The sequence below is a fragment of the Vigna unguiculata genome, chromosome 5 (genome assembly GCF_004118075.2).
Source record: "Vigna unguiculata cultivar IT97K-499-35 chromosome 5, ASM411807v1, whole genome shotgun sequence".
Lineage (NCBI taxonomy): Eukaryota > Viridiplantae > Streptophyta > Magnoliopsida > Fabales > Fabaceae > Vigna > Vigna unguiculata.
In genome coordinates, this window is record NC_040283.1 from 7,749,395 (window position 1) to 7,762,507 (window position 13,113).

A 13,113-nucleotide genomic window follows, 5' to 3' on the forward strand; every position below is an offset into this window, starting at 1 on the left:
AAGATGAGTTCGTGTCTAAATTCCTATTTTTCTTCTTTATCAAAAGAAAACATGTGAAAGTGAAAATATGTTAGGAACTCAAAAGATAATAAAAAATATCTCAATAAATTTGTTTATTCTTGATTATATTTAATTTTACCACTCGAAAAAAATCACTAATTAGAAACTAATTTTAGAAATAAAAAACATTTAGTTGCTATAATCAATTTAAATACCAATTTACAAAATTAAAAATTATTAGTTATTAAAATAGTCATTATCATAAATAAAATATTATAATTAATGACTATATTAGTAATTCATTAATTTGAGACTGATTTAAAAACTAATTCATTTAATAATAAAATATTGGTACCTAATTTTTAATAACTAATTTTCTTTAAAAATAAAAAGATACAAATTTATCTAATTTAATTTTTATCTATATAATATATATTGCATAAAACTTTTTAAAAAATTTAAAATCTAGGGGACCCCCTACGACAAAACTAAAGTCCGCCAGTCCAGTGCCTATGAGAGAAAGACTTACATCTTGTTTACGGCTTTAGACTTATACATCAAGCAATTATAAGTCACAACTTATTAAATAGCCAAATAAGAAAATAGGTTTTTTTATAAGTACAAAACTATTTATTTATTAAGTTTAATTATATGAAATAAATATGTATACTTATCATATACATTAAGAGATACTAACACACTAGTATTAGTTTTCTTCTAATAAGTTAAAAGTAAGTTAAAAGAATTTATGAATAGTTTCTTTTTAATAATATAGAAAACTTAAGTAGTAAGTTAAAAGGTTCCACTAGGTGTAGAGAATTTTAATACGTGATTTGATAAGTTTTTTATTTTATAGAATTTAAAGATACAAAATTATTTTATTTTTAAAAATGTTATATATGAATTAAAATTTTTATTTTTTTATAAAAAAAGAAACACGTATATTTTCACTGGTATAAATAAAGTGTTTTTATTGTCAATCAACACAAAAAAAAGTTGTAATAGTAACATCCCATTTAATAGACTTTCAACTATTAAACAAAACATTATATTATGATAGAGCAAAACAGATTGACGGAAAGGCATACAAAAGTTTAATACAGTCATCCCAAAAAAAAAATCTGTTTTCAACCTGGTACTACCATCAGAAGCAGGCTTAAGGAAAGTACAACTTATACATTCCAAAACGCCTTCTCTAACAACACAGATCGAAAGCAAGAGAACACCAGGAGCCACGGATCAGGTCCGGTCCAAAGGAGGAGTACCGTCACCTAAATTCTTCTCTGCTCACCAAGTTGTAAGTGATCATAGCAAAAGAAGATGTTCAAGGAAGGACATGGCAGGCAAGAAGGGTAAGCTAACAACTCATATAATAAGAGGTGAATTTACATAATTAAAATACAAACAATTATACGCACATCATAATTTGAAATCAAATCACTATTGCAAGACGCACAAGTACCCGACTCTAACTCAATATCCGGATTATGTAAACAAATTGGAGCTCTTGATAGCTTGCACCTGTGAAGGTTCCTAAACTCTGCAGAGTTTAGGCTCAAGGGGTTATCACCCAACCACTCCCAAGGTAAGTCCCCTTCGCGTCTATGACTGATCGGGTCCATAGACTAGGACCTCCTGCTACTCCTCACGACATAACCCATCACACTCTACATGAGTCTCAATGGATTATTGGAGCGTCAGGATGCTAACCAAAACTGAGTCCTTAAATGTTTACACACACTAAGTACTTTCCCTAGGAATTCCCATGAAATCCTAGTTCATCTCATCTCTTCACAATTCTCATTTCATCAACTTTCCTCATATGATTATATACATACACTACACCTCATCATCATCCAACATACTGAAAGCAAACATCATTTTTCTCAATCAATACAACTATCATTCATTCAAAACAGAGAAGAAAACATAACCCTGCAGTGGAACTCGCCTAAGCTAGCGAATCTCACCTAGGCTAGGAAGTAGTCTCGCTTAGGCAAACTACCCTCGCCTGGGCGAGACCCTTTACAGTGGGCAACTCGAATGCCAGAGCGAGTTCTCGCTCAGGTCAGGCTGGTTCACCTAGACGAGAAGATGTCTCGCTCAGGCGATCCCAACTCGCCTAGGCGAGACCTCGCGCAACACCCAGAGGCGACCTCCTAATACTTTCGCTTAGGCGAGAGCCACTCGCCTAGGCGAAATTATCAGGTTTTCTGCACTGTTCTTCACATGCAATGTTACGAAATCCACACCACAATCAAATTACACATCATAAACAGTTTAGAAAGGAAAATTTAACTAAGGATCGTCTCATCCAAACATACAAGGGACCTAATTACTCGAAATTTGATCGAAGGTTAGCTTCCCTTACCTCTTTTTGCTAAAATTAAGCTTGGTGGAATTTGAAATGGGCACCAAGGTGGCAGGGATCTCAATTTAACCTAGAATTTCATTACCACGACACAGAGGAGAGGAAATTTCATAATCAACTCGGAATTCAGGGATGAACAGATGAGTTCTAGATAGAATTGGACTAAAATGGAAAAACGGAACCTACCGAGGAGGAAGTGAACTGATAGACGAAGCACCAGAAGGTCCAGCTGAGTCCGATCTTGCAAAGTCTGGTCACAGAACACAAGAAATTGGTGAGGGGATTAATGGACTGGTAGAATCAGGAGGAGAGAACTGAGAGTAGAGAGGGAGAGTAGAAGTTATGTTTTCTGATAGTTTTAGAGGGTGAGAGAAGATGGTTTTAATTTTAAGGGGTTTCACGGTAATATTAAATATATTTAACTATTAAAAATACTTTTTAATAGTATTGTTTAGTTTATGTTAGTTAAGATTATTTATGGATTAAAATTTTATAAGATTCTTTTAGTTAACAGTAATAAGAGTTTTTCTGAATTGATGTATGTTAAAGTTACTTTTAATCAATATAAACCATTATTATTTCAGTTTGTACGGATCAAAATAAGTTTTTTATGTTATAGGATTTCCTTTTGTTGACTTTTCAATTAATATCAATAAAAAGAATTTTCCAACTGAAATTAATATCATCTAAATTATAAATATCAACATCATATCATGCTAAAACAATATTTATAATTTCTAGATACTATGTAATTTTTCTCTTGTTATTTTAACATTTTAAATTATTATTTTCACTGTTTCTAATTTTGACTGTGTAAATAACACATTTATCTCAGTGATTATTTCAAATTGATAATAATTCATAATTATATATCTTTTGAATTTTCTTATTGTAAACTTGACTTAAATGTAGGGGGACATGTGGACTTCCCCTGCAATTCAGATTCTTCTAAACTGCAAATCAATCTCATCAAAATTCCACCACATTGCGTGTAGAACCATCACAATAACTTTATATTTATTCCTCTTTCTTGGACCATAATAATCAAAATGTTATATTTTAACAAGAAAATATAAAGAAAATAAATTATTTTTGCAGATTTTCTAAGAAATTTCTCCCAAATTAAAAAGAGTAAAATGTTTTCTTTGGTTTTAATTTTTGTAAATTTTCATATTCAAAATTATATCTTATACACTGTATTTCCCTTTTATTATTTCTACTTGATTCATCTAATATTTTGTCAATTTTTTCATAAGTTTTATTTGTTTTTTTTAAATTTTAATATTAATAGGATCACTCGTAGTTGAATTTACAGTCGGCGAACAGATAACATAGATGTTCCTTTTTTTCCAATTTAATTTACTTTTCAAGTTTTAATCTTAATAAAAGGTAGTTTATTTTATTATTTAAAAAAAATACGATGAAATAATAATATTCTAAAAAGAATCCAAGAAAACCACCAGCTTTTATTTTATTTATGGTCTTCTGTTTCTTAAAACATTTAATATTTCACTTCCAGATTTGATTTTGAGTGTATTCATATCTGGGTAGGAGTGAGAGAAAAAAACAAAAACTGAAAGTGAACAGAATCATATTCATATTCACGTGTTGTAGCTGGACATATACACCACTGACCCCATAGCATGAACCTTTTTCTTTAAACCAGGGTCAGTTCATGACCAAGATCTTCGACACTTTTTCACGAATTGCATGTGGTAAACTTGTAGATTTTGAAAGTTTCTTTTTTTATGGTTTTTTGTTATTGTTGTTGAATTTTGTTTCTATTGCATTTGTAAATGTTATATTATTCAATCCAGAATATATGATTCAAACAGGGCTCTATTTTTGTTTTTCCAGAACCGTTTCAGATTGAATTTGCTGGTCTAAAGTAGCTATGGCAGCGGTGGAGAGGATTTTGTTGGCCCTGCAGAATGAGGGTGCAGGAGGAGAATCTTTTTTGGGGTCAATAAGAATTGCTGTGTTGCCCATAGTTAAAGTGTTCACCATGTGTGCTTTGGGGCTCCTCATGGCTTCCAAGTATGTTGACATTCTGCATGCTTCTGGAAGAAAGCTTTTGAATGGGGTATGTATGTGTATGTGTGTGTGATATGTGATTCTACCTCAAATTCCCACACACCCTCTTCTTGGTTCTTGCAGCTGGTGTTTACACTTTTGCTACCTTGCTTGATATTCTCCCAATTGGGACAAGCTGTGACCTTGCAGAAGATGCTTGATTGGTAAGCTGTGATGATAACTAGTGCCCAGATTCCAAAACTTTTATTTTCCCTTTTCTATTGCACACACACCTCAAATCGTTAATCTTTCACAATATGCAGGTGGTTTATTCCTATGAATGTTGTTCTGGGTTCTGCAGCAGGCTCACTCATTGGTTTTATTGTTGCCACCATCATCCGTCCTCCGTACCCTTTCTTCAAGTTTACAATTGTACAAATTGGAATTGGTAAGCCAATCCTTGAGTGGACCCTGTTTGGAATCTTACTTGAGTCTTGTACTACTTGGTCATGGATACCTTCAATTTAATGAAGGAGTTGTTTGAATCCATGTGCTGGTTTTGCTTTTTCTGGAGTCCTAACATTGCAGTTTATTACACAGGGAATATTGGGAATGTTCCACTTGTTCTGCTTGCTGCTTTATGTCGAGACCCATCCAATCCCTTTGGTGACTCAGAAAAGTGTAGCAAAGATGGAACTGCCTATATATCATTTGGCCAGTGGGTAGGTTCTCAAAGTCTTCATTTACAGTTGATTTACTTCTTAGTCATTTTTCATTATGTTTAATATTGTTCTAGATATAAACCTAGTACTAATTGGGAGGTATTGTTCTCATTTGTCCTAGGTTGGTGCTATCATCCTATATACATATGTATTTAATATGTTAGCACCTCCTCCAGAAGGCACATTTGATATTGATAATGAAAGTCTTCCCTTAAAGAGCACTTCAATGGGTGATACTACACCTGAACAACTTCCGTTGCTCGTTAGGGAAGAGGGGGTCAGTACAACATCTCAAAATACATCAAAGAAGTGGGAGGTGAGTTTTACTTCTTTTTTTTTCCCCTTCTCTTTACACTTTTGTTATGACACTTGACTATTGTGCCGTGCAATGATGACATCTGTACCATTCCGTACTCTAGTATATCGTCTTCATGACTAATTTTGTGTAAAAATTAGTGTTTATATTGTTTCATGGTATTTTCTTAATTATGTTCTCGAATTTATCTGGACATGCATTTTGATTTGAAATTTTCTTTCTTATATCTTTCAGGCTCGACTTCTAAAATTTTACTATTTGGCCTGTATGAGGTTAACATTTGTTTGTTGGTGCAGATTAAAGCCCTATTGGCGTATGTATATGAGAAGTTAAAGCTTAAGCAAATTCTTCAACCTCCTATCATTGCATCAGTAAGCTTTTCTTCCCTCAAATCTTTGGGTGTAACTTATACATTGGTTGGACCACTTTTCTTATTGTCAATTGGTTTTGAGTTGAAACACATCTATACACTAAAAATCTTGATTTCCTGAAGGTTTTGCCTACTTTCATAATAATCAAATTTGCAGAGTAAATACTTTATACTTCACTTGTTAAAGTAGATGTTTTGTGAACTAGTTTACTGGTATTGTGGTAAATAAGCCAGCGTCATGTTGGCATACTAATGGAATTGATTTTGATTGACGTATTGCATATGTTTTGCAGATCCTTGCCATGGTACTTGGGGCAGTTCCATTTTTCAAGCAACTGATCTTTACACCTGATGCTCCACTGTTCTTCTTCACCGACAGCTGCATGATTCTTGGGTATGTCTATTTAATTCATGAAATGGATGTTTTCATGGTCATGTAGAGTGTCTCTGGAATTTAGTTTATTTACTTTATAGTACAAGTATCCACTGGTCTAATATTGAACACCACACCACTTTTTAACTATAACAATTTTGATGTTGTTTTTGGCCACGGATAATATTTTTAAAGAATAATTAATCACTGTCTGCATTCTCTGTCAACATTGATGGTCAAAAAATTTGATGGGATTGGCAATTGAGCCATTTTATTTGAGGAAACAGAGCAACAACATAATAAACATTTACTATCGGAAATAAGGAAGAGAATTCCTGTAGTAACTCAGATTCACCAAATTGTTCTTCTTTTAACCAGGTTTACAACTATATAATCTTTAAACTATTTCAGCTCAATATTTATTTCTGCTGATCTCTAGAAGAGGACAACCTGTCTTCCTCCATCTTTTCTCTCAACAAAATATTATAAACATATTCAACCTTAACTCCAATCCAATGAACTTCAAAAATGTGTTGTGGGACTAAAGTCTAATTATCTTATTATTTCTGAGATAGAAGTTATTTAGGAGTCATTATTTTATGATGCTATTACAGTGAACACATTCTAATAGTTCCTTTTGTGATCAGGGAGGCCATGATTCCTTGCATTCTGTTGGCTCTGGGAGGCAACCTTATTGATGGTAAATTTATGTCATAATGTTCTCATTATATTAACAACTGTCGCTTTACATGTTTGTAAGAATCAAATGACCTTTTTGATTGAAGCATCTAAATGAACCATTTTGTCTTGGCTGCAGGACCTGGAAGTTCAAAACTTGGTTTTCGAACAACTGCTGCTATTATTTTTGCCCGGTTACTTTTAGTACCTCCTGTTGGAATTGGGATTGTCATATTGGCTGACAAGTTAGGTTTTCTTCCCCCTGACGATAAGATGTTTCGATTTGTCTTGTTCCTTCAGCATTCCATGCCAACATCTATCCTTGCAGGTATACCACACAAATCTCCCCTAACCCTTTCTGGTAGAGACTTTTCTAAAATTTTGTAGGACTTAAAAGTACAAACTTTTATACATGTTTGATAACCAGGTGCTGCTCAAAGGTCTGGTAAGACTAAAACAAACTTAAGAATGAGACATTTTTATCATAGTTTTATAAAAATTTATTTTCAAACTTTTTGAGACCTTTTTTTCTTAGAGGTCTAAAACAATGGCTTTACCTGCTTGGTACTTGAACTGATCCTGTTGATAACTAGCACAACAAAGGTTCTTCTTGGGTTAGCAGAGTGATTTTTGTCCTTTGTAAACAAGATTGTTGATATAAACTAGTTAACAAATAGAAAAAAAAAATGTTAAGTTGGTCTTTTACGGACAAGTATTCTTTGTGTTGATTTTTACACTAATATTTTACTTGCTCACAGGTGCTGTTGCTAATTTAAGAGGATGTGGAAAGGATGCAGCAGCTGTACTGTTTTGGGTTCATATATTTGCTATAATCTCTATGGCAGGATGGATTATTCTATTTCTATACATACTTTTCTGATACTGTAGAGAGCCCTCATAGCTTTACATGATTTTGTATTTTAGTCCTATTCATTAGTTCATTTGATGTTTATATTAGTGGAGAAACATCAGCATTTATATATACTGATCTAAATGAACATGTTCGCTGTCTACTGATTGTTGTTCACTCATTAGGAAGCTGGAAAACACTTCAAAGTTTGATAATTTATTTTAAACAGTTGGTCTATTAACTACTACAAAATGGTTTGGAGAACCCATTCTGCAGCAATGCATGGGAATGTTTTTCATTTTTTTCAATGCATTATTATAATGATAGAGACGAATCATCATCAATAATTATCTTCACATGCAATATGTCTGAACAGAGGGAACATCGCACACACCATTATCACTCAATTTGTTTTCCAGTTTTTAAAAACACCAGAAAGGACAAACTTTGTTGTTGCATCAAAAGAGAATTGTTTTTTGTCACAACTGGTCGCAGAAAAATTTGTTTAACTGTTTATATTTGCTGCTGGTGTTACTTGAGTTTAAGAGTAATTAGTAAACTCTTTCCATTTGTACATGGATAACTTTTACACATAAACCAGTATATAGATTAGAAGAGTTATGAAGATATTAGTCACAACGGTAACAGTGTTTGATGCGGAACAGTTTTTCTATACTTTATTACACAGTTAATTTTCAATTTCAGAAACTATTTTGACACTGTAGCAAACCCATACTGTGCCGTATCTACCTTTTCTAACTGGTAGTTGTGATGGTTCACACACAGTATGGTCCACCATTGAACAATAATTATGCATGTCATTGTTCGTGAGCATGACATCATGAGGTTGTTCAGAAAAAAAAAAATCTATATAATTCTTAAGAGAAAAGTAATAGAAAAAAAAATCTAATCAATTTTTTTCCAAATAAAATTAGCTATGTATGTATAGTTGCACAAACTAAAAAGAAATAACATTTATAAATCAACTTATTCACAAATTAGTTTTAGTTTATCGAAAAACTGATTTTTCTCTCTCTCTCTTGAAAATACTTGTGAAAAAGCTTTTCCAAACTTTTCAAAGGTTAATTAACTCGTTGCATCATTTGAACATTTGACTTCACTCAATTAGACAACGGAAACTTCCTTCTACTTTTAATTTATAGGAAAATGAAAATGTACGTTATTTCACCTTAAATGGGAAACCACGTCTAAACTATATTAAGAATTTATGACAGCTAGTGAAAACATGGGGTTGCTGCACCGCTTTTTTTATAAAATTTGAGGAAATAATTTGAATTATTATTAAAAATTATAATAAACAAAAAAAATAAATATTATTTTTAAACATTTTTATTGACTTTCTCTATTTGTTTGATATATGAAATATGGAGCAAATGTTATGCTAAGGATTAATTTTGAAAAAATAATGAAGTATAAAATGACATAAGTCCTACTATACATGACTGTAGATATCAGAAAATAAATAAGCAAATAAACCAAGCTATAAACTAGTCTAAGTTAATTGGTCAATTGTTCATGTAAAGTCATTTATTTAATTTAATAAATAAAAAAATTCAAACTTAAAATTAAGCTTGCCTATTTAAATGATCGGACAAAAAATATTTTAAAGTGGACCATAAGGGTGTTAGCCTCAGCCGTGGCAGAAAGTACGTGAGAAATGTGTAAATCGGAAGCAACAAATCCAATGCTGCAGTATTGTAATCTAAACGAGCCACGCAAAATTCAATTTACAGGGAGTTGTGTGTATTAGTTATGGAACTGAGAAAAGCTGTCACATGTGGACTCAGTAGTTGGGAAAATTTGCAGTGAATAAGACTACAATAATAGTAGTGATAATGGTGCTTTCCAAGCTAAGAAATTTTCAGTCAATTGAATGACCGATATAAGTCCAACACACTTAAATCATCAACGGAAGATCACCAAATACTCAGACATTGGGTCCTTGAAGCACAAACAAGGAAAGAAAGGAAACAATAGTGTCAGAAAACCGATAAGGTATTACAAACTAAAATCTGTACATGTCTTCTTGAATTAGTGAGGACACAAGGCACGCCATGAGTCAGTTAAAAATTTCATCCCAAGTGGCCATCAGGATGCATTATTGATAAACAATTCAAGAAGTACTTAAAATGGGCACCACCATCTTCTGCTTCTACTCTCCCTCTGGTTTGGAGCAGCATAAGCATGTACTGCATGTTGATTTTGCCCGGATAAGTAATGACTGCCCAGATGTCTATTTCCCTCAATTTCAGAGTTATTGCCTAACCACAATACAAGAACAATGCCCACTAAACTAACAATTGGAGCTGCAGCAAGAAAAAGCCATCTTCCTCTTCTTCTTGTAGAAGAAATTGCGGTAGAACCTGAGCTAACATCTTCACTACTACCATTCTCTTCATTCAACTCATCTCCATCAGAAACATCAGAGGAACTATCATCTATGACATCCATTTGCTGCCTCTCATGGATCACATTTCTACCATCAATGTTCTGCTTTCCTTCTTCATAATCCTTATCATCGGTTGGAAGCTCATAACGACAAAGAGGGCATGAATTCCGTGCACTCAACCATGGCAAAATGCAATCAATGTGATAAAGGTGAGAACAGGGAAGTTGATTTACTTCAGTGCCAGGTGCCAAGACATCCTTGCAAATGGCACAAACTAGTTCATCGTGCTTCTCATGTTCTTTGCCAATGACTACACGGGGAAGATTTTTCATGAAAGACACAGCCGCAGGAGGTGCTCCTCGTCTTGAGCTGTCATTCTCAGCAAGATGCTCAAGCAGATCTTCGAAACGTCTAGCATCCAGATAATCCCCAAAGTTTGCTCCATGAGGTAAATCAGCATCCTCAAAAGCTTGCCAAGTATCCCTGATTATATGGCTAAACATTCCCTCAGATTCAGTAGAATTAAACCTCTGTTCCCAATTATTGCGATCCCTGCTCTCACTTGGACTTGAGGTGAAAAAAATTTGAAGGCGGGCTGTGGCTTCAGCTTCCTCAGCCTCAGCTAATTCCCATTCCCTATCCTCCTCCTCTTCTTCATCATCATCATCATCATCATCTTCTTCTTCTTCTTCTTCTTCCTCCTCCTCCCCATCTTCATCCTCTTCTTCATCATCTTCATCTGAAATCCATTGGCCATGGCCAGCATGCATTGGATCAATGTCAGTGTCACTATCGAACTCATCTGGTAAATTAAAGACTCCAGTGCCTACAAAACTATGAGTATCCATAGAAATATCAGAGTCGCCTCCATAAGCACTGTGAGAGAAAGAATCTGTCTCACCATGGGGAACCCTATACCGTCTAAAACTCACACTTGATTCATTTTCACCATAAAGAGACGTCCAATTATCAAAACCATCACTGTCAGTGTCAGAGAGAACATGCCTCCACCTTCTAGATCCACTTGGGGTAGTGTGTGTACTAGCATATGGCATTGACCAAGCTGGGGTGTCACCATCCAGAAGTTGATCATCCTCCCCAGAGGCAGGTGATTGATATTGTCTCACCGTACTAAGAACATGAGGAATCTGCTGTGAGAAACTATTATCCACAGATTCAGAACTGTTGTGCCTCAATCTTCCTCTAAGCCTCCTTCGTGAACTTTGGGTAAATGTATGATTCCCAAAGTCTTCAAGTAACAAAAATTTACAATCGCCGCACACACCATGGCTAGCAAGATCGCTTGCCATCTCATTATCATGTGATAGGACCTTTTGACAAAGGGAACACACTGCAACGTGGACAGAATCAGTGTCCCCATGGGACTGTGAACCAGATTGAGACGATGCAAATGATATGTTCCCAGAATTCGCAGCCATCTGAAACCCCATAAAAATCAAGATTACCAAAGACAATAATATATAAGCAAACAGGCAATCAAACAAGCTAGAAAATGTCAGTAACAAGGCATCTAAATTAAGCACTAGCAAGACAAGTTAATTATAAATTTATTAGAAACACCTAGAACTAGGACCAATCTGCGTCTAAGAAAGACACAATAGAACAGACCAACGAGCCCTCCAATTTCATCAAATCACGCAAGTTAAGCTCAAAAACAAGACACTCAGAAGCAGAGCCTCAATCAAGTATCAAATGTGATTGTAGTCACGTGGAATTGCTTGAAGTATGGGGGGCATTTCAGCTCCCCAGACACTGGTCTGCGCAGAACAAACATGATTTTGGCAAACATTGACGTGTCCGGTTACAATGCTTCAAAATCAACTTTGTTCTCGTTTAACTACAACCGGAGTAAGTTATGTCTAAGCTGAAAATTTAATACTATAAACTTACTTTCAAAATAAAAGTATTCAATCAGGCAATCAAAATCACTTCACTTCAAACTCACCTTCACCGAAAATGAAGATCACACAATCACGTTTATTACCGCGCTCGCAATCAGTGGCAGAACGATGCTAACCAGTTCAAATTTAGGTCTATCTCATAATATGTCTAACTCTAAATGCACATAATTGGTGGAAATGGGAAAGCGCGTGATTTAAGGAAAAAGGTAAAGCACAATACGAAATATTACGATAAATAAGCAATTAAAAAACACAATGATAAGATATTGTTATCATATAGTGTAATAATCGCAACTAAACCACTGCAATTACGAAATACCCAGAAGACGCAAATTGTCGATAAGAGTGGGAGCAATGTGGAGGAAGTGAAAAGGAAGAACTTTTGACGGTATTATACAGCATACAGATTGCAAGTTAAAATGATGAAAGTGAGAGAAAAATTACCTGAGAGAGAGAGTACGAGGTTAGCGCGAGCAGAGAGAGGGATCACCGAAGGAACTTCAAAAGGGATTCGAAAGATTGGAGTGAAAAAGTTGGATTTCGATTTGGGAAGAAGAAGAGTCGTCAAAAACGAAACCTTTTTCTCTCTTTCGTTCTATCAAATCCTCTGCCGGCGACTCCGTTTGCCTCGTCAACACGCCCGAACCACACGACACGACGCCGTTTCTCTATCGTTTCTGGTAAATCACGTTTTTAATGGTGTTAACATGTCTATTGCATTCAGTTCTGTAAAATTTAATTACTTATTGTTATTTCTGTTTTTCTGACGCGTGAAATTGCACACGGTAAGAGTAGTTTCGCTTACTTTCTCATAACGATAAAAATATTAATGTATTAATTATCAAGGATTCCTTTTGATTAAAAATGATTTCTTTCTTATTTATTTAATAGTTTTATATTTTATAATATTTTTTTCTTAAATTGCTAGCTACACTACAAAAACTTATTTGTATACATTTTAGAGGAGAGATTTTTAAATTAATTAAAAAATGGTAATAACATGTTTATGTTAAGTTTTAGGTTATAATAAAAAAAGTTTAATTTTCCAGTTCTTTAAAAATAATCATCTTATTAATTTTATGAAAACT

General features: G+C 34.1%; 2 protein-coding genes and 1 long non-coding RNA gene across 4 annotated transcripts; 1 reads left to right on the forward strand and 2 right to left on the reverse strand.

Annotated features, from left to right (window-relative positions):
* Window positions 1-1,137: 1,137 nt before the first annotated feature.
* Window positions 1,138-2,709, reverse strand: LOC114183356. Its single transcript, XR_003604347.1, has 3 exons — window positions 2,558-2,709; window positions 2,372-2,441; window positions 1,138-1,283 (listed from the first exon to the last, which is right to left on the reverse strand). It is a non-coding gene; the product is annotated as an uncharacterized LOC114183356 (long non-coding RNA).
* Window positions 2,710-3,858: 1,149 nt separating this feature from the next.
* LOC114183333 (protein PIN-LIKES 6) lies at window positions 3,859-7,945 on the forward strand. 2 transcript variants are annotated; one of them, XM_028070314.1, is made up of 11 exons: window positions 3,859-4,086; window positions 4,229-4,454; window positions 4,529-4,608; window positions 4,708-4,832; window positions 4,985-5,106; window positions 5,228-5,422; window positions 5,719-5,793; window positions 6,086-6,186; window positions 6,813-6,865; window positions 6,983-7,171; window positions 7,602-7,945. In XM_028070314.1, exons 2-11 carry the CDS (start codon window positions 4,266-4,268, stop codon window positions 7,721-7,723), a joined length of 1,251 nt encoding a protein of 416 aa, XP_027926115.1. In that variant the 5' UTR covers window positions 3,859-4,086; window positions 4,229-4,265; the 3' UTR covers window positions 7,724-7,945. The 2 variants fall into 2 exon arrangements, with proteins under 2 accessions (XP_027926115.1, XP_027926117.1); XM_028070316.1 differs by having other exon boundaries at window positions 3,872-4,086; window positions 4,207-4,454.
* Window positions 7,946-9,494: 1,549 nt separating this feature from the next.
* On the reverse strand, window positions 9,495-12,748 carry LOC114185349. Its single transcript, XM_028073018.1, has 2 exons — window positions 12,470-12,748; window positions 9,495-11,542 (listed from the first exon to the last, which is right to left on the reverse strand). The coding sequence occupies exon 2, from the start codon at window positions 11,540-11,542 to the stop codon at window positions 9,839-9,841; it is 1,704 nt and encodes a 567-aa protein (XP_027928819.1). The 5' UTR covers window positions 12,470-12,748; the 3' UTR covers window positions 9,495-9,838.
* Between the last annotated feature and the right edge of the window lie 365 nt (window positions 12,749-13,113).